Source organism: Tachypleus tridentatus, chromosome 13, assembly GCF_004210375.1.
Source record: "Tachypleus tridentatus isolate NWPU-2018 chromosome 13, ASM421037v1, whole genome shotgun sequence".
NCBI lineage: Eukaryota > Metazoa > Arthropoda > Merostomata > Xiphosura > Limulidae > Tachypleus > Tachypleus tridentatus.
In genome coordinates this window covers 40,229,692-40,252,177 of record NC_134837.1, presented here as the reverse complement: position 1 = coordinate 40,252,177, position 22,486 = coordinate 40,229,692, and the positions used below count along the sequence as shown (strand labels likewise).

Genomic DNA, 22,486 nt, shown 5'->3' with positions numbered 1-22,486 from the left:
GAGCATAATCATTACGATTTTGGTGTATACATTACGACTATTCGCTCATACAGACAAATATTACGACTTGTTGCAACTCACAAATTATATATTATATAGGCCTATACAATAAAGTGATAAATTGTTCCCCCAGGGCTTGAAAGGGGTGAAAAGAAAATTTCTAGTGAGATACAAATAAATTTTGATAATAAATAGACATAATCCAAATGGCTATGTGCGATAATCCTGTTTTTGCTTGAAATAATAAAAAATATTTGTATCTCCAATGTCTACCAATAGTTTGAGTGTGGTGCTTCTCCATACTGGGTAAGTGGGAGAATCCACAGTTACGTCATCAGTGTTTGTCAGCCAATCGGCGCTCGTGTAGATGGGTATTTCTCATTTTCTAAGCGGCATAAAAACACCAATGTGATTGTTCACAAGATGGAAAACAAGAGGCCTCATTCACCAGATTTTGTTTCTGGCAAATCTAAAACTGTGAATCAAAAATTTAGGAAAGAGTGTAGTGCAAAATATCTGGTCATTGCATCAAAAATCAGTGACAATCATGCATTTTGTACAGTTTGTCACATCAATTTTTTTGTGGCACCTGGCGGGATAAACGATTGTTCCAGACATACAAAATTGGCATCTCACGAACAAAAGGCTGAAGCGAAGACAAAAACGATACAGATAACAAAATTTATGAGTAAGAATTCAGAATATGAAACCATAAATGCAGAAGTGATGTTCACGCAATTTGTCATTGCTTATAATTTACCCGTAGCTGTAGGTGATCATGCAGGACATCTATTCAAAAAATGTTCCCAGACTCTGATATAGCAAAAAATTATGGCTGTGCTAGAATGAAAACTGCAGCCATTGTACAAATGTTGGGTTGTGAAAATGACAAAATGATTTCAAGCATACTTACTAACGGTGTTTACAGTTTAGCCACAGATGGATCCACAGGCATGAATCACTCAAAACTGTATCCAGTGGTTGTACGATATCTGTATGGGCTCTGTCTACAATCATAACGCTCAGTCATTTGAAATAGTTGGCATCTCTGTATTTCTAGTTTGGATGAGTTTGTAGCTCAAGTTGTGTTGTTTACAGATGTACTCTGTATTTATACAAATACTTATGATTTTACCTCATAGACATCTCAAACAAAATAATAAGTCTTTTTATTTATGGGTTCATAATCATCTCTTCATGCATTTTATGTACTGCTGTGTTGATTTACATTCAGAAATAGGAAGTAGTATTTAGTCTCAGTTGTAAAGCTGTCTTGAATGTGAAAACTCGGGAAATTTTGCAAGGTTGATGTAGCATCTTGAAAGCATGACCTTCTTTTCTTTTTGACAAATTTAAATTGCTGAGATCTAGTGCAATTGGTTCAGAGAAAAATTCTTTATTAATTTAACTCTCCAGACAGGTCACAGGTGAAAGGCCATGTCATTGTGTATGTTGATATGCATTTACAATTTTATTGAATTACTATTTAATGAATTTGTCATTAAGTTTGGTATCAAACTGTGGATTATAATTCAATTTTTCATATAACATGTTATTTAATTTTTCAGTTTGAAGGTAAATTTTAAAAATGCACCTGAACATCAATTTTTGTGTCTCATAGTATATTGAATACAGCACTGATTCAAATTATATGTTTGTGATGTCAGAATACAAAGTCTGTAGTTTTGTATGGAACTAAAATTACCATCGATCCACTATAATTTAAAATAACCCTTTTTAGATGGTTCATGGGCCAAAGGCCATGTCACCTAAATATTGATTTTTGTGTTGTGTGATATGTTGAATGTAACACTGGTTTGGACTAGATGTTTGTAATATCAAAATACAAAGTCTATAGTTTGTACAAATTTGAACTCAAACTACCAGTACTTACAAACTAGAATATAAATTAAAAATCTCTTCTCTAATTGCTAAGTTGTCTCTGTTTAGCAAATCAAACACAGTGGCTCTTTTTTTTTTCTTTTTTCATTGAGAGTGTGATAATGGATGTTTTAAGTAGTTTCCTCCGAGTGTGGTCAACCTTGTTTCATGCAATTGCTTCTCTACACAAGTTTCATTTTATGATAAACATGCTTACATATTTTCAGATTATAAATTTCTAATTGTTTTTTATATTGTGTTGATTGAAGAAGAAAACTAAATTTAGGTAAATGTTGTTCACTGTTGTAAATAATTATGGAAATAGTGATGAAAGAGTTTACTGTTTGCAGGCCCAGTACAGTCTTGCTCATGCCCAGAAGTCCTTTAGGTCCCTTGTTCAAATCCATGAGAAGAATGGTAAATATTTCCTTTAATTGGATATTTGTTAGCCACTTGCGTATTTTATTTCTAATTAACTATCTATAACTACAAAATTTGTTAGTTGGCTTGCTATTTTTATAATTGTACTAGCTAACAAGGTGATTCTTATATTTTGGGTATCACATCAATTATTTTTTCTAATTTCTGAAAGTACTTTTATGAATGTATAACATTTGTCTTATTTATAACTTGCTCTGAAAAATGGTCCAATAAAGTTAAAATAAATTTTATAGTTCAAGTCTGATAGAAGCCAGTTACAATGAAACTTGTTTGTGAGGTTTTGCTTTGCACCAGGAACATGCTGTAAAGATGGTTTTTACCAGATCAATTGTAAAAGAGCTTTTATATGTAATATTTGTGTTTTAGAGACACTAGTTTTTGTACTTTTTCAGGCTGGTTTACGCCTCCCAAAGAAGACGGCTGACAAGAAAGCAAAACTTTATACTGAATATATTAAGTATTTGTAGTGATAGACGATTATATCTTTTTTCTTTCTTTGTTCTTTTTTTATGTGTTGTGGTCTTTTGATCAAAAACTTCAGATTAAGATGTAAAACAAAAACTGAAAGTTTTATATTTAAAGTTATACAATTGCATTTAATTTCACAATCTTCACTGCTTACAAAAGAATGTAAAATAATTGAATTAAGGACTTCCTGAAAACTGTTTATATAATACATGTGAAAAAATAAAACCATATTTCTTTGTATAGTAGTATTCTTTTAAATGAAATCTTGTGATTTTTTTTGAAAACAGAATAGAAGCTAGTTACTTCTAAACACAAGCTGATGAATATTGGTTAGAAAAGGACTATCCAACTGACAGGCCCCCACCCCCATAGCACTGGAAGGATCAGTCAGTTAATTTGCTTATTTCATGTTTTAAACAGGCAAAGTATTATTTGTGTGTGAATGTATTACTTACCTTATTTATTTCATAGCTCTAAACATACAATGGACAGATAATATATGTTCCAACATTCAAACAGTTTTAGAATCTAGGATTCTATATTAAGTTGAAAAGTGGCCATCTTCTGGTTTGAAGTTGAACAGCCTTAAGTTGGAGCACTCTTTATAATGTAATATTATGAAGTTTTGTAGTTGTGTGTTTGGACATAAACAAACAAGTGAAATGATGTATGTGAGCTAATCTAGTATTCTGATTGGGCTTTAATGAATAAATATCCTTTAAATAATCTTTATTATAAGGAACACTCTTGAGTCTGTACAATAAACAAAAATTCAAAACATTAAAACTGTGTCTATGTAACTAACATAAAGCAAAGATTGTGTGTGACTATTCAACCTAATAAATCTCTGGACTGTTTCATAATTGAGAGAAGTTCTAACTTTGTAAAGCTATGAATGTCATGTTTCGTAATCCTTTAAGCTCAGATCATCAATCTTGGATATTCTGAGTATAGTAATGAAGATCAGCAAAAGAGATGCAATGTAGTAAACGTGTATCTGAAGATGATGATAATGCTCAGTTCAGAAAATAAGTAACCTGTTAATTTCTGTACAGAAAACTATAATTCTGTATTTTTGGTCTAGTTGTGTTTTGTTTTATGCAAAAAAAGTTATTTTGAACTATGTATTAGGCATAATTTCATGATACTGCACGAATCAGATTTTTAGTTAGAGTTGACATGTTTTATTACTTTAATACATCATTGTTAATGGTCATACATTTAAACTGTAAGTATGTTTCTTCCCAGAGAGAAATGATATAACCAAAGCATTTATATTAAAAATCATTCTTTGTGTGTTGTTGTATTTTCTTTTATTTTCAAATATTTAAAAAACATTGGGAACAATAGTTCAATATGGCCATTTTCTCCAAATAAAAGAACAGTTTATATAAGGACTTTTTGCTGTAATGACTTCATTAGACAAAAAAAATGAATCAAACAGTTAGTGTACAAACACACAGCAATAAATATATATTATTTTAAGTAGACATTGTAAAATACAAATGTATTAAGAAAATTAAGTTTTTCATTAATTTCCAGAAGAGAGAGATTGTATCAGTAACTGACATCTCCATGATTTTTGTGGCACTTGTAAATAGCATTTTTAAAATTTCAATTACTTTTTTATGTTTTACTTTAATACTTTTAACTTTCACTGATTTTCAATTTACATTCCAAATAAAATATATTAAAGTTCTTTATGAATGAAAGTGCTGAAATTATTTAAAATGTTTATTTTTTGTTAAAATACATACAGTATAATTGGTTAGACATTTAGTCTGGTTATGTTGCATACTGGTATACTTAAAACTGTCTATTTAATGTGTACAGGCTTGTTTCTAAATCTTTAACTTCTTTATATGTAACAACACCACACAAAACTGACTGTAATATAACTATAACAAGGCATAAACCATAGCTATGAAATTTTCACCTATTCTTCAGCAATACAAATCAGGCATTTAATGATTGGTCATGCAATCTAGAGTACAAAAGATTAATCATTCAGCCTGTGTTCTTAGTAGTGGTCTTGCATGACTTTTATCTGTTGTCAGTTTGAGGTGAATCGTAGAGTTTAAAATGGTGTATGTTATTCATGAACTGTAGCTGAACCTTAGAAAAAAACATTGTTTCACTCCTGAAAAGCCTTCAAAGAATGGAATCTGTATCAGATTTGGTAGAAATGTTTTTAGTGTTAGAAACAGAATAAGGGATTGCTTCCAAACCAGTAGAACAGTGGTAGCGATGATCAGACACAAACTTCACTAGTTGACCTTTATGTCAAATAAATTGCATTTCACTCGGAGAAAATACAAGAGCCATGTCCATTTATACAAAGGAATAAGATAATGAAAGTATGGTGTAAGTAGGAATTGGCAGTGTTGGATGTACAAATTTCTATATACTAGGAAATTATTCTATTAATGCCACATGTTATGGGTATCTTATTCTATGATATAGCCCTTTGTGGTACTATGTGCTAGTACAGTATACCTTAACTTTGGCCTGATGGATGTTACTGTGCCAGATTTGTTGAAACATTCCAGAAAAGACTAAATGTATTTCTTTATGGTCCCTGAAAGTGTTCTGTTTTGAGAGTAATGAAAACTAAAATTAAGATCTACAAATATTTCGTACCTTTCATGTTCATATGTCATATTGTAATCAGCAGAAGGCATAATTCATCTCTCAGTTCATAGCATATGCACATCTTACCAATGTCACAGCAGTATAAATTGCAATGTTAAGCTTCATTTATGTGATGTCATTTATTGATTTACTGACCTGACTGAAAATACCCTACTATATGATAGTGCAAATAGCTCTTGGTTCCATTTCAGAGAAAATAGTGGATTGACAAGATGAAATGGATTTAGTGTGAGGTACTGTTTGGGGGTGCACTGCATCCTAGAAAGTGACATCAGGTATATATTTGAAATGAAAATCTCTTAAGGGTTTTTTTAGGATCTTAAACTCACTTCAAGTGTGTGACAAAAGTATGAAGTTGCCTTGTTTGAACTGAGAGCAGTAATTGGCAACTGACATTATTAAGAAATGAAAATTTTGTTTTTTTTGTAGATAATATATTAAAATTTCCTATTATCCTTTAAACTGCTTTATGCTTTACAGGTTTTTAGAGAAAAAGAATACAAGTTAGTGTACTATTTTCTAAACTGAGATTGTTAAATATGTGTAATTAAACTGTAAGTCATGTATTTAAATTTGTTTGGACATGCTTGCTTGAAGTAGCAAGCTTGTTTCAGTGTAATTTCATATATATTTAGAAATTTAAATGTTTTTTTTATGGATTAAATCATGAGCATAAATGGATTTTTTAATATTTTTTTTGTTACTAATTTAATTTTTATTGCCCTATTTCTACTGCATGTTCCTTAGGTTTGACATTCCTAAGATAGCCTTGGTTTAATAAAGTTATAAATAAAAAATATTTTAATTTACAAGTGTTGGGTTGTGTAAAATGTTTGTTTGGATTTTAATAGATGGTATTGGTGTGTTAGTTGACTTAATACACATTCTGACATGCAACTTTTTTAAGTTCCTAATTTGAAGATGAGTGATAATATATATTTTTGGCATATAATGCTTTTCTATTATTGTAAGGGGAAAAAATGTTGTGCAAACAACATAAAAAAAAATTGAAATGTTTATGGTGGTGATGCTGTAAATGACCGTATCCTTCAAATAGTGGTTTAAAAATTTTCTCATGGTGAATCCAGCTTGGATGATAAAGTGCGGTCAGGTAAGCCCATCAAGGTGAACAGTGACAAACTAGCCATTTGATTGAAAATAATCCATGTTACATGGCACCAGTAATCGTTTACATGTTGAAAATATTTTATAAAGTAGTTGCATTACATTTAAATAAGTTGGGAACGGTGAAAAATACAATGTTTGGATACCACACAAACTGAATAAAAAAATTTACTCAATAGAATATCAGCCTGCACATACTTATTAAAATGTAAAGAGACTAGTAACAAGTGATGAAGAGTGGATTATTTATAACAATGTCCAACTTAAAAAAAAACATTGGATAAAATGAGATAAATCACCATTGAGCACTCCTAAAGCGGGTTTGCTCCCAAAAAAGGTAATGTCTGTATGGTGGGGTTGGAAGGGTGTTTTGTATTCTGAGCTTCTATCAGACTGTTAACACTGATAAATACTGTTTACAACTTAACCAGTTAAGGACAGCAAAGAAGGAAATGTGTCTTTCATCAGTCTCTAGAAAAGTTGTGGTTCTACATCATGGTAATGCTAGACCACATGCATTTTTGCAAACCTGGCAAAAATTGATGCAGTTTGGTTGGGATGTTCTTGTTAACCTGCTGTATTTTTTTGACCATGAACCCACAGATTACAATCTGTTATAATCTCTCCAAAAATATTTATAATGGTAAAATGTTAAAAAATGTGGAGGAAGTCAAAATGCATGTGTTGAAGTTTGAAGAAAAATAACATTACAGCAGTTCCCTAGAAGGTGGCAAATATTTGTTGAATAAAATGGTGCTTATGTTATTGATTAAAGGTTTGTCAAAACATGCTTGTTGTTTTTCATTCAAGAATCCAAACAGACATTTTACAAAACCCCATAAAACATACTAAACTGATCATAAAACTGTGTTCCTAACAGCATGTGCAATATTTGTAAAATTGCTGACAGACTACAGTGTAACTTACATTTTTTATAATGAATTAACTTTTAATTAGAATAAAGAAATGGTTTTAAAGTTTGTTATATTAAAAGTTGTTATGCAAAGTAAAATTTAATCTTCCTTGTAGTGTGATGTATCACATTTAGATAAAACTGTTTTCCACTTACAGAAAATGCAATAGATTCACTTATAGGAGTTTCAACAAGATATATATGTATACACAAAGTGCAACTGTCTGTCTGTCTATCCTTTATTTATAACTACTAAGTCAGTGGATCAATCTCAAACTTAGCAGGATGATAGTTTGTAATTAGGGACATGTTAATGTGGAGTTAAATTTTCTATAACACAACATACACAAATAAGAGCACACAAAATATATATGTACAGCAGAGAGTGTACCAGCACACTGTATGGGAAAAATGCAGTGAAAATATTTGTTGGCACTATTATTGTAAAACAAACTCAGCTAAAGTCCCTACTCCAGTAGCGACAATAATGCTGATGGGAAGAGCCATTTCTAGTCTTAAACTCGCTTCCTACTCTAACATCTTAACTTTAATTTACAAGACACTGCAGCAAATGACTGTCAGTTAATTTATCATGGGAAATACTGTGGAAGAACATTAAGAGCTGGGTGTTGAAAGTAGGTAACAGAAGGCATATCTGTTGGTGCTACTTTGACCATTACCTTTTCCTACAAAGTCACTGGGGCTTGACCATTGAACAATGTATACCATGTCTTGCATATATACGTTGAGTTTTTAAACCTTATGCAAAATGTTTGGTGAGGTGGTAATGAATAGTGGAATAGTAATGATTGTTATTTATTATACCATCCACCATCATGCCCACATTTTTCTTGAATTTCATAACCTGGACAAAGGGTTTATTTCTCAGCTTATTAACTTTGAATTCCCTGCCCTTGAGAAAGAAATTCTTCATTTAAATTTCCATGTACAATCAAATTAACATGTATGTTTACTGGATGAAGAACAGCACCTTTACTTCTCTTTTAACTAATGAAGATGTTTAAATAAGAATTGGTTAACATTACAAGTTAAACTCTAAGAGACTCTTTAAAAACAAATGATTTAAATATTTACCACACTGGAGACTTGAGAGAAAGAGAGAGCTAGTAAATGATCATTCTATTAAATACCAAATTCTATAATGCTCTATTCTGGGGAAGTGTGTGCCCCTGTAGGGAAAACTTGTTGAAACGTAGGATACTCCCTAATGTACAACAGCTCAATGTTCCCACACAATGTTCAGCATTACAGATGCACCTACCCTTGGCAAAATCAGTGTTATAGCTGGAGTATGGTAAAGGCAGCTCTAAAAGATTAACTTTATGACCATGACAACATTTTTTATATGATACATGCTCAGAAATAACTGATAATTTAGGTAAGGACTGTATTAATATAAGAAATTTAGCAGAAAATTTTGTTTATACACCACAGTAATACTTTGTAAATATATGATTGTTGCTAAGTATTTACTGTTTTAGGTTGATATTATAGCATTACATATAGCTATAGAGGACCAGTTTGTGTAGTTATGGGCAAAGTAGTTTTTAGGAAACTATTTGTTAATACTGTATATAAAAGAGTTTTCACTGTAGTACTAGTTTCTTTATGAAATTAGGTTAAAATGAGATGTTTCATTTTAAAATATTTTGTAAACAGGTTTTGTATTATGGTAACACTTTTCAGACAGGTACTGTTCATGAATGTGTTGTAGGTTGACTTTAGTTTTGTATTAGTGAAACTGAACTCGAGTGCTGTTCCATTGAAATATAGTATTGGAAATGAATTATGATGTGCAAATTTATTTATATGAATGGACTTTTTCGTAAATGAGGAATCATGATTTGAAATAGAAGAAATTTGTTTTATCAAGAAATGAAACTCAAGATCACTGCTTACTGAATTTATGATCAAGCATTACTTTTTTAATGATACCCGCTGTTTAAGATTTTTACTGCTAGACATTGTATCCGTGTAATGTTAAATATTTTTAACAGATATTCTTATCCCAGTAACATTCTTTGGCCAAAGGAATTTGTGGTCTGGTGGAGGTTTTGTTTTTATTTTTAAAAAGTTTTAATAATAAAGTTTATAAATACAATGAAATATTTGCCAACTTACCAATAAAAACCTTCATGACAATATTAACAGATAATATATGAACCTCTACCTACAAATAATTACCATAAGGTTACAACAACAGTAACAAGAAAGAAAAATAAGTAAAAATGGGGCCTGCTGACCAACTAACTTTAAAATTCAAATCTTAACTGTTAAGTTTCTCATATATGATTTGCACACAATAAGCAAGAGTATTAAGTTACTACATTCACAGCTATTTCCATATATACCATAACATTAGAAAAATGCAAAGTCCTAGCTTTTTTATGATTGAGAAGTCCAAGAATAAATAGATTGGGTCTTGTTTGTTTCCAATTTCAATAGTGAGATAGAAAATCTTTGCATGATATTATGCAATTATAGGTAATGTATACATCTTCAAATCTGTTTAAGTCAGAAGTTTTCATTTTCTTTAAATAGGAAAATATATTAAATAAATAACTTACTGAATTAGACTTTTCATAAACCAATATTTTCACATTTTTATTTAATTTTCATCTTATTGATGAAAAAAAATGGCTAACATTTTTGATGTCAGTATAACAGAAGCATGAAAATATTTATATTTCAATAAAATAATAAAGTTAAACACTTTTTTGAATTCAAGATAGCTGGTAATAAACAGTTCAACTATCACCTGATGATACATACAATTTGAGCCACAACAAGTAATCAGTGTGCCTTCTCTATAAAACTGCATTGAATCAAACATGGAAAGATTTAATAAAACATGTCATAAGCATTTTTGAAGACAACTAACTGAGCAAAGTACCAACATATCAAATTATAGAAGTAGGCTGTGGATGTGAAACTATGTTTGATGTAGAGCATATTAAGGATGAAAGTTTAATACAGATCTAATTTTCTGTTTGTTTATATACTTACTAATTCAAATTACCATTGTCCAAAGTGTCTGATATTGACAAGTTGCTTGCTTTGTTTCAGTCTGTATAATTGGTTTTTATTTTTTAATTAATGTATACATGCTCATCTGAAGGTTTTTTCTTGCAAACTATTCAGATTTTCTCATACAAAGTAATATATAGCTATGTTATTTTACATTGAAAAAATACAATTTTTTTTCATAAAACATATATACTTGAGAAAACTATTTGTAATTTCATATTTCTTCAATTCTTTACCCAAATTAAAATTTCCTTTAATACCAGCTCAAAACTTCATATTTAAAAACAAAACAAAAAGCAATTTGTTGTATTTTACTCTGTTTTCCCATGAGCTGGGCTGTTCTTATAAAATACACTGTTGGGAAAGTATCACTTTTAAAGTTAAAATATATTAAAGTTTTTAAAATAAGTAACCGTACTTTCCACTACCTTACATTAAATATTGTATGATGGGAATGGCCATCTTAAGTGTAGTCTGGAGTACAACTTGTCACCACCAGATGTTTTTATTTTTGTTCACTTGCTGGTGCAGCAGTTTACAAATATTTCAATAATTGTCTTTCAGTAGACACTAAATACCGAGTATTTACGTGTATTTTGCATATTATCTTCTTGTCTCCAAATTTCTATTATGAAAACTAAACCTATGAATGATAACAAAACAGTTTATTAAATGTTAGATGAGAAAGGCACAACATATCTTCCCATTCCATTATGAAATGTCTAAACTTTTAGTACTCGCAGTATTTGTAAACATGTTTAGCAAAATTGCAGAAGTAAAAATGTATGTACTTGTATATGTAATGACACTAAACTGCTTTAAGATTTAAAGAAAAAAATGGAATGAAGAGTTCTGACCAACAGTATCTCTTGATCTATAAATCATGAAAATATTAATTGCAAAATGCTTAGTGCTCGCAAGAAGTTATCCCAAGTCTCTTCATACATGCACAAGATAAGAAATTTCAATCCTCTTTGTTTTAATTCATCATATACAAGTTAACAAACAGAATGTAAAATCCATAAACTCACATTCCGTAAACATCACTTACTTAGCTTTAAGAGGTGAAAGTAGCAACAGCCAGTTTTAAATTTGACTGAGTCTGCTATAAAGCTATGTATAATTTTTACTCTTCCAACAACAAAGCAAACTTAAGTGAATTACCTGTGTATCTGTTTCACTTTATCTATATATAGATAAGTAACATTAACATGACAATATAATTGAATTTGAAAACTTTTCATTTCAGAAATAAATCAACAATGTTTAAACGTTTGATACTCTCAAACTTAATGAAATTATACAAAATATATCCAAAAATTAATAATGTAATATGAAAACAGAAATATGTATTTACTTTAAAATATAGCTACAACTAATATTTCAAAATAAAGAACACCAAACAAAAGATATACTTTATCAAAGTTATCATATTGGGATTATTATGTACAATGACATTTAATTTAAAAAAATGAAATTATATCATGTAAGAAAATCCATTTGTTTATTTGATAAACTGAGTACAAGTTCAAATGGCATTTTATCACATAAATATATTTTGGTTAACTTTGTGCTTACCCATTTCAAGTTTGATTGATGAAAATCTTTGGGGTATACAACTCAAAAATTTATTAGCTTGAGATTAATTACTGTGGAGGTTTTATTAAAAACAAGACTGTACCAAAGACTGTTATAGAAAGTACTGAGATAAACAAATCTGAAAACAGAAGGTTAAAGAAAGTTATTTGGATAACCTCTGAGGTAGTTAGCATATTTGAATATAGTTTTCTAGTTAATGGCTACCCTATTAAAGTTAGAAAGTGGTCACAGTTTAGGCATGGTGATCAATGAGTTATGATATAGAACTTTAATTACAAGTGTTTAAATTTTTTAGGTTGTTGATACTTATGAGAAAATGGAACGTAAGAAAACCAATCATGCTAGCTTTAGAAACTAGTATGAAAGTAATGTGGATTATTTATTTTAATAATATATCATTAAGCTTTATATTTTAATATAGCTATTAATGATTTGTCTGTCCCAAAATAATTCAACTTGATATATAACAAATGTACTAATGCATTAAAATAGATGCACTTGAAAATATTCATTAAACATTTAGTCCATGAAGGTGGAAATGTTCATGATGTTATACTCATTTAAAATAGTGCATTTCTGTTTAATATTGCAAGTGCATGCATTCTTACAGCATCATATGCGCGTTACTAATACCCTCAAAGTTATTCTAATAGCACACACAATTTAAAAGCTTTAAACATTTAAGTTAGCCTATAGCTTTTAGAAAACAAACATTTTTTATATGTTACATCACAGTACTCGTGCAATTAATGCTAGAACATTTTTCACATTAGCTGAAACCTGTAATTCTGGAAAGTAAAGTCAATGCACATTTGGTCAATCATAAGAAACTGTTACAAGTGGTTATCAAATCCTGATTTTTGATCATACAAAATATATATATCTCTAAATTTCTACTTTTGTGAACTTTGGAAGTTGAAGGGACACTGATAAATTCTTCATGATCTTTCCACTTGTAATTAATTTACCAAATCCCTCTTGATGCGCAAAAGCATACCCTGAGTGAGGTCTTTGACTTCGACGAATACTTGAAAGTCTTGTATGTGATGAGAATCTTCTTGCATGAATGCGATTGTCGTTTCTTTGTTTCAGCCGCACTTTGTCAGATAAGGTGGGATTCTTGTCAACACTGTAGAATCTAATTGCTATGACAGGTACAATTAGTACAGCTAGTGTAAGGAAAGCAGTAAACCAGAACTGCGGTAAGCACAGTGCCATCCGAAATGAGCCTACATATGTGTTTCTAATAAAATTACTATTGACGAAAAAAGTCATTGCAAAGTAAAAGACAGCACTACCCCATACGACAATATGATTAAAGAATGTCCAATACCCCATATCCAGCATCACCTATGAAAATTAAAATTATTCTGTATGAAAGGGAAGAATATTTCAAAACTTTTATAACTAATGATTTCATTTCTATGGAGAGGTTTAAATAACCTGAGCTTTATAAAATCTACATTATACATTGTTATTATACACAACCTAGCCTTTTGTAGTACCAGTAGTGAAAAATACTGGTGATCTACTAAGTTAAATTAGGTCAAAACTTACTTTAAATTTCTTTGAACTTTAAATTTTGGAATTATATGCAATTTCAAGACTTCAAGAACCAGATGCAGAAAAAACAGTAAGTGTTTTACACATTTGCTACTGTTAAAAACCTTTGCCAAATCCAAAAATAATACTGAACAAAATTTGTAAACATAGTCTTCCTACAAAAACATGTTTTTCAGTACGTTACATATAGTATATAGATACACAAGTTTCTAATGGAGGGCTTACCTGAGCAGTGACGACCAACACCAATATGGTTGACACCACATTACCAAATAACTGATGTCCATCCACATTTAAACCATCTGATGATACACCTTCAAAGAAACTTCCATATGGTATGAAGAAGAGAACAAAAGAAGAAATGAACCCATTTAACACACTTTTCAAAAATTCTTTTTTATTGAAAAGTAGATTCATTTGTCCTGGCGTGTAAAGCTTGGGATACTGCATAGAGTTCCTGTCATTCACATCCTAAGGATAGACACAAAGTTGCTTTTAGAATACTAAGCAAATACTTCTGAATTATTCTAATAAATATTTCTAAATTTTGTATAAGCTAAATATGAATTACAATTGCAAAAGCATCACAAAACATTCTTATACATAAATGCACCACTCCTACTTACATCAGTGTTAAATAAAAATTGTTTAATGGTATTGATGTTTAAAGCTGATACAATGTAGAAGCTGTTCTGGTTGGTTCTACAAACTGTGTTAAAATATTACCTTAAGATGCACAAGATTATATGAAAAAAAACCCAACAAAAAACAGTTATATGTCAATAGTTGATGTTTTGTTACATTTCTTAAAGCAACAAGACTTAACATCATGAACTTTCACATCAGTAAAACATTTCATCACAAGAAACTAAAACAAAATTAACAGGTTTACCCGTGTTAATTTTCTTTGGTAATTACGTACAAAGCTAAAAATTGTGTTATGCCCACTACAGTATCAAAATCTGATTGTTAGCATTATAATCCCTCAAATTTACTGTTGAGCCACCAATAATACTGTTGCAAAGCATTTTACATCACAAAATAAGAGGTAACAATAGAATTTGTTTTTTTATTCAATTGTTTCCTGAAATTTAGAAAAATGACAGCAAGTACAATATTATGGTAATAACTAACCTGATAAAAAACGCCAAGAGCCAAAACAGGTAAAGATGTGTAAAACACATTGTAAAAAGAGATAAATACAGGATCCAACAAAGTCTGTAATTTAAGAATAAAATTATCATTTTAAAGCATCTTTATTAAAATAAAAAAAATATGCTGTTATTCGTGTTATGCTATTATATACAATGAATACAACATTAATTTAAAATGAAATAATTCATTAAAATACAACTTTTTCTACAGAGAGGTATAACATATTTCATGAAGCCATTGACAGTCACTGTTTAATATGATGTGGTAACATTGAAACTTAAGTTTATTTTAAATTGAGGCTGTTAACAGCTTCATGTTTCAATTATGTAGAGAAAATCAGTTCAAGCCTTAATGTAAATTATTTGTACTTAACCCTTTTTTGCTTACTGCAATTTTATCCGTTTTTTTAATTTTCAGATTTTATATTGTTGTAGCTGCATTTGTTTGACTCGTGCAACACACTCCTAACATGGATTTCATATTTTTGGCTTTTATAGTTTGTATCTCAAAAATTTTCATTCTATATAACACTAGCGTTTTCTGTGATTTTTCATACAGAGCAATTTCTCATGCTATAGCACTAGTGCATTCTGTGTTGTTTCTCTATACATAGCAGTTTTTTTATGCTACAATACTTGCATTTTATATGAAAATTAAAAATCTTTATTTTTATCCACACCCTAATATATTGTGAATAGGAATGTTGTATTTTTTAGGAAAGTAATACATTTCCAAAACAATATCCTATAAATGTTTAAGAAACTATTACATGCAAAAAAGTACTTTATTTTTAAATGATTAATCAAATCATGCTGAAAAAATAGGAAAAAAAGCATTTTATTAATAAAATGAAATTTATCAGAGAAAATACTCAACTAAAACAATAAGTAGCACTTTGTTATAACTACACCAGCCTACTGACTGCTTCACAGCATAAAGTAATATAGTAAAGAACCTTTATTGATTCATTATGGTAATTTACAAATTTTAAATATGATTTTCATATTCACAACAAAGGAACTGCCACTACCAATGTGAGTGGTTTGATAATTCAATAAATGCATGGAAAGGCTATAAAAATTTAAGAATATTAATTATAGCATTATAATCACTATACAAATACGTTAAAAAATTATATGGTATGCAACTTAGTATGAAACACAAATTTAACAAAATAATATTTTAGTAGTATGTTTACTTATTATAAACAGATATTTGCGAGTTAAAAACACTTCAAAAATGAATATACCTGTGCTGAAAACCCACAAAAAAAAGCAAACCAGAAGTGGCAAAGTGTAAAAGCAAAGTTCTTGTAAAAAAAGTAACGGAGGAATCTAGCCATACGGAAGTAAGACCAGCGGCCATGAACTAGAAGTAACCTCTCCAAGAACCGAAACTGGGCAAGAGAAAAATCACTAGACAAAACAGCTTGCATCCCTTCTTGACCACTGATACCAACACCTATGTGAGCAGCTGAAAGTAAAATCAAAGGTCATACAAATAAAGAGAATGAGAAACTTGGGTTGTTCACTTAACACACCCAACTGTTGAGTTTTTGTTTTATTTTGTAATTTATGCTTAGTTGTGGTTAAAAAACTTAAGTTAAAAAATCACAAAGAAACTACAACACTTAGTAAAAAATCATCCCTTCAAACGAATTGCACAAATAAAATACTACAAATTACTTTGTTAAAGTGCTTATTTTGAGAATAATTTTTTCATCAACATAAAGACATGACAGTGTTTTCTTAAGCTGAACAAACAGAAAAACATCTAGAATTAAATTAATGTATTTTAACATGTTACATATTTTATACACTTTGTGAAGTATAACTTCAAAAAATTATTAACATAATAAAAAATAAAAGAATGGTTTTGTTATTGTCCACTGCTTACATAGTTAATATTTATGTGTATATACAAACAAATCAGTCATAAACATAAGTGAAACACAGTAACATAGAAAGGTAGCTACAGTGTTGTCAAGCAATTAGAAGCAAGCAGCAAAAAAGGTTACATCTAGTGAAGTATGAATCACAAGCCATTTTCCACAATAAATTGGCCACATTATGGAAGATAATTTTGATGATGTAAAGAAGAAAACTACAAAGTATTACTATTTGAACGTTGTTTAATGTGGAAAGTAAATTACAAAATTAAATATTCAACAGTTTCATTTTAAAAAATGCACATTTGAAAAACTAGACAGGAAAAAGTGAACTGTTTGATCTAGAGCAGGAATTCTCAAACTGTGGTAGCATATCACTGGTGGTATGTGGAGTTAATGTCAGTGGTACATGACACAATTAATATGAAAGATCATAAAATTTATAACATGCCTTATATGAGCTTTCCAAGTACATATACACACTACCTTTTCCTTATTCAAAGACTCGCCCTCTACATGATAGACTCACTAGTATTTTCTTCTCTTAAAATTGACAAAAAGTATACCACACATTCTTAAACTGAGCAAGAAAAAACATTCACATCTTTCACATTAAAGGGTAAGTACTAAAATATAAATTTTTATCTTTTACTTAATTAGATCTAGGTTTGTAATTTAAAAAAAAAAAAAAAAAGTGGGACATGAGCCTGAAACGTTTGAAAACCACTTACAAAATATTTATCAGAGATACGTTCAGATGCATTCAGAAGCTATGAAATTTAGTTTTCAATATTTGCTTAAATTATAACAACTTGTGTTTCTTCTGTTTCAATAATCAGGTATATTTAAGGAAAAACAAAAACCCTACTTTTAATCATGCTGACGTCATTAGCTCCATCACCAATAGCAAGAGTAACTGCTTTCTTGCGGCATTTCACAAGTTCAACAACCAGAGCCTTTTGTAATGGAGTCACCCTGCAGCAAATGACAGCTTTACATTGTGATGCTACAGACAAAAACAGCTCTTCCATGTCTGGTTTTAGAGCATGCACTAAACTGTTCCCATTAACAACAAGACCAAAGCCTCCAAACTCCTCAGAGAAAGTAATAGTACTTAAAGTTAAGGGAACTTCCTTGGAACATAAAATTCTGCTGATATCTTGTTGGAATTTATCCAATTGGTCTCTCACTACATAGTCTTCATTCCCATCCACAATGAAAATATCTACCATCTCATCAGTCAGCAGTTGGCAGGAATAGCCAATGTTAATGGCAGTTTCTGCAATTTGAAACAAATTTAATTTTTTTAACATCCATACATGTAATAATATGATTAGCACATTAAAATGCTTACATCATCAAGACCGTTTAAGACTTGCAGACATTCTCCATAACTTAAAGTTCAACTTTCATTTATTTTATTCAATAGTTGGAGCACAATATATGCAGGATAAATCAGCAACAATTACATGTATGTATGCATGTTCTTACATCTTATTTTTACCTCAGTCAATAAAATTGTTACTCTCTAAAACTTCATTCTAACTGATCTTTTTGTAATCAATAACAGATTTATGTTTTAATGTTAGTATACACAAAATCTGTATGCATGTCTTAAATGTGTTCCTCTTCTTTGACTAGAATAGACCAAATAAAAACAGAGCAACAAATAAACTATTTAACATAGGAAAATGATCAGTTTTCAAGCTGAACTGTAAGAAGTTTGCATCAACAAACACAACAAGAGGAAAGTTTTATTTTACTGACTAAAATTATATTAAAATTAAAATGTTAACATAAATACATATTTACTTTTCTTATTTAGCATAACAGTTAAATGACCTCTGAATAAACACACTGAAGTCCTATCAATATGAAAATAAAAGTATTTGATTAAAAAACAAGTTTCACGACTATTAACAACACCATGGAGGTTTAACACAAAAACAGTAAAGTGATACTTTCAAAATTCAGGTTTATCCAATTTAATTATCAGCAAGTGTGACAACAAATACTTTAATATTTCATCATAGATTTTATAGACGGTATTCTTGATTATCATTAGAAGAAACATATTTAAAACAAGAATATGTATAATTAAATTAAAAATTGCTCTTAAAAATGACTAAAATTAGTTTTCTACAATTCTCTGCTTAACTATTCAAAGAACTACAAAGTAATGGATTTAATACAATAAACAAAATAGTTGCCATACTCAACTGCATGCCTTGTTTACCAGTTTAAATATTAGTGTAAACCCATTTTTTATTTTATTTTCAATTTTGTTCTTTTTAGTGCAAAGCTACACAATGTGATACCTGTGTTCTACTCACTAAAGGAAACCAAACCCTAAATTATACTATTGTAAGTCCAGAAACTTACTGCTGAACCAATGAGGATACAACATTCACTAGTAATTTAACTTAATTCAATTATAGTGAAACACTAAAAAATTTTTTTTTAATTATAAAACAAAGCCATAGTTGTCATAAATAGCCAATAACATTTACAATGTTGGAATTAACAAATAATTTCTTTAACTCAAAAATAAAAGAAAGAACACAAGATAAAAATACTTCAATTTGTTATCAGTTTAGGGGTTTTCTAGTGATTTTCTATTAAATTAATTTCAAAGTAAAAGTGTGTTTAAACTTATTAAAATACAAACAAGTATAATTTGAAACGTCGGAAAAATAACATTTTAAAAACCTTTTTCATATAAAACATAAAACTGTTCAAAAACATCAATAAAAACTATTAAAACTTGATTTAAAACACACATTCTTAAATGTTGCATTAGTCATTAGGCATTTTATGATTTATGAAAGATACAGACAACATACATTTGTAACATAACATAAAAATTGCACAAAACACTTAGTACTGGGTTTAAGGCTTTTTATCAGCTTTTACAATTTAAAATGATATTTCTTTGCTAATTGTAGCCAAAAGATAACAATTTCAGAAGTTCAAAATAAAAACATGTATACCAATGAAAGCTACAAGAGGAGGAGATATAGGAAAACCTGTAGTTTTGTACAATATCTTCTCAACAAAATAATTTACTCCACTGTTAGTGTGGATAAGTTTTTACAAATGTTATTCAAGTTTTTAATCTATTATATATATAATTTATATGTTACCTTGTTTGTCTCCTGTTAAAACCCATATTTTTATTCCAGCTATAGCTAAGTCATATATGGTTTCAGGGACTCCATCTTGTAGTTTATCTTCTATTGCTGTTGTTCCAATAAGATAAAGGTTTTTCTCAATTTCCTCATAAACACTGCTTACCTTTTCTTCTCGGTTGTCCATCGAAGTTCTAAAACAATAAGAACAAATTACTGACAATCTATGAATGACAATTTATTTTACAATGTCAAGGTTATTTCATAGAAATTCATTATTAGACAATATGGATTTAATATACTAAAGTGCCATTTCTTTATCCTGCTCATTTGGTTGACAATCTGTAAAATAGTTTCACTGTAACGTATTTGCATTTTTAAATACAAAACTGGTCCATTATGTAGAACATTTCAGTACAAAAATCAGTCATCCTAAAATATTTTTACATAATACAAAATGTTTACGATTAGTACACAGTGAAAAGCCTTCTTCATTTTAATAGTTTTTCAAAGCATTCTTTAAAATTAACTTAAGACTGTCAGTAAAAAGTTAATTAACAATAAGCATTCTTTATTTTATTGTCATTTAAAAAAAATTAACTGCATAAAAATGATAAAATAATATATTTTTTTAATATAAAGTAAATACTTGATTTCAAGTGAAAAGATTTTGCTGCATGATATCATGTTTTTAATAAAACTGAATAACAAAGACGATTATGAATACCATAAGCGAGTTAAAAGTCCAAAATAACGTTGCAAGTATAACTTACACTGCCTCCTCAAACCTCTCTTTCCACTGCGTAAAATATTCTTCCTCGAGATCTTTCACTGCAAGGCACAAGGTACGTAATCCTTCACTGGCAAATTTCTAAGAAACAAGATAGTCAGTCACGTTTAACTAAGATTGACCAATCTAAGTACAATACATGTAATAAGTTGTAAAAAAAATGTCCTGATATGAAAGAGAAAAGCTAGAAAATTTAACAGTAAAACAAACTATTAGTGTAGATATTTCAAAGATTACCATCTCTGGGAAAAAAACTGGATTTTGATTGAAATATCATAATTAACATTGTTCTTTCAGCAAAATAGAGCTACTGGTAAGGAACTGTGCTACAAACTTGTGTTATTCATAACAAAGAGACAACCAAAAACAGTTCAGGTGAAACCATATACATGTATGTGTCCATCGGTTTTTCCCTCATAAAAACAATAACAAAAATAATATCAAACTGTAAATCAATCTGTATTTGTAACTTAAGTTTAACTGTGCTTGCATGTATGAGTGAAAGATACTGAAATATCCTTGACAAAGAAAGGCTAGTTGAAAAGTGCCAGCTGAAAAAAAAAAAAAAAAATGTTAACCATTAAACAGCAGCCATTACACAATGAAACACAAATTTTGTTCCTGGATAATATGTGTTATTTCCTAATTGCTTATGTTGTAAAAGTACAGAAAATGGGCATTATTTCCTTCAAACTTTGGTTTTGTAACCTGGATAATGAAATTTATAAATGAACCTATTTTATATGTAAAAACGGGCAAATTTGCACATTTTCATTTACATAAGGTCTGAATAAAACAATATATACATCAAGATTTACATGTATTTATACTAAAGTTATACAAGAATGTTTAGAAGTGAGTAGTTTTTCGAGATTTGGGATTGTAATGAAAGTCACTTTCATGTATCAGCCCCCAAATATAGTTTCCCATCATGTTTTTGTTATACACTCCCAGGTCACAAAAGGAAAGTTTGAAGAGAAAAATAGATCTTTTCCATTTACTTTAGGTATAAGCAATTGGGAAATAACACTTTCTCCCCAGGAACAAGAAAAAGTACAAATTTTGTTACATAGTGTTATCAACTGGTAACTGCTACCTACAACATTCCTGCTGATTAAGTGTGAAACTGCATAATTTGCAAAAATCAGTGTTAGATAATTTTCATCAGTTTCTTTATAACAAAAACAAACATTGAATGTATTGCCTGCTTAGATATCCTATATCTACTTGTTCCACCATGTAATTTACTTCAGTTCAATCTGGACTCAATTCGATTCTATATTATGACAGAAAAGTTGTTTAAAAATGTTTTGATGGTTTTTGACCAACATTTATACACATTTAAATGATTTCAGTTTATATCAAAATATGGACATGAAAACATGTAAAATGCAGCAAGAACACTGTTGTCCTAACAGTTACTGCAACTGTATTATTAATATTACAATACGAAAATATTTATTCAAATTATTAAAACACATAAATGAAAGTACTTACATTAAGGTGTTCTACTGTTTTTTCTTTAATTTTAAACAAGTCTGGGTTAAGACGTTCAAATATCACAGAATCAGCACCTTTACAGTAAAGCTTCAATTGGCCATCTTTTCTGAGTATTACCTAATATTAGGAAGAAAGGAGAAATGAATCAAATCTATTGAAAACTTATGGAGAGTATGTGTGGTTATATAAACAAAAAATTTGACCTTTTTTTATATACCACATAACAGTGCACTAGTTACATTAAAAATACATACCACGTGAAAATAAAAGCGTATTTAAAAATGATAACACTTAACAATTATAGCTATTGAAGTATATAGTTTGATAGTACTTAT

The 22,486-nt window shown here is 29.5% G+C and overlaps 2 protein-coding genes across 9 annotated transcripts in view; one reads left to right on the top strand and one right to left on the bottom strand.

Moving 5' to 3' along the window:
* Positions 1-4,086, top strand: part of LOC143239045 (ubiquitin-conjugating enzyme E2 Q1-like) — a 51,863-nt gene extending 47,777 nt beyond the window's left edge. Inside the window, exons 9-10 of the mRNA XM_076479828.1 lie at positions 2,232-2,298; positions 2,715-4,086. Coding sequence (XP_076335943.1) covers positions 2,232-2,298; positions 2,715-2,746 — 99 coding nt within the window. The 3' untranslated portion in view covers positions 2,747-4,086. The remainder of the gene's footprint in view (positions 1-2,231; positions 2,299-2,714) is intronic.
* Positions 4,087-9,553: 5,467 nt separating this feature from the next.
* LOC143239044 (phospholipid-transporting ATPase ID-like) overlaps positions 9,554-22,486 on the bottom strand; it is a 118,107-nt gene continuing 105,174 nt past the window's right edge. For all 8 annotated transcript variants that reach the window (XM_076479821.1, XM_076479820.1, XM_076479825.1 and 5 more), the window contains 8 exons: positions 22,149-22,268; positions 20,635-20,732; positions 19,877-20,055; positions 17,602-18,012; positions 16,095-16,318; positions 14,825-14,908; positions 13,916-14,161; positions 9,554-13,477 (listed from right to left, as the gene is read on the bottom strand). In XM_076479821.1, the coding sequence (XP_076335936.1) occupies positions 13,013-13,477; positions 13,916-14,161; positions 14,825-14,908; positions 16,095-16,318; positions 17,602-18,012; positions 19,877-20,055; positions 20,635-20,732; positions 22,149-22,268 (1,827 nt within the window). In that variant the 3' untranslated portion in view covers positions 9,554-13,012. The remainder of the gene's footprint in view (positions 13,478-13,915; positions 14,162-14,824; positions 14,909-16,094; positions 16,319-17,601; positions 18,013-19,876; positions 20,056-20,634; positions 20,733-22,148; positions 22,269-22,486) is intronic.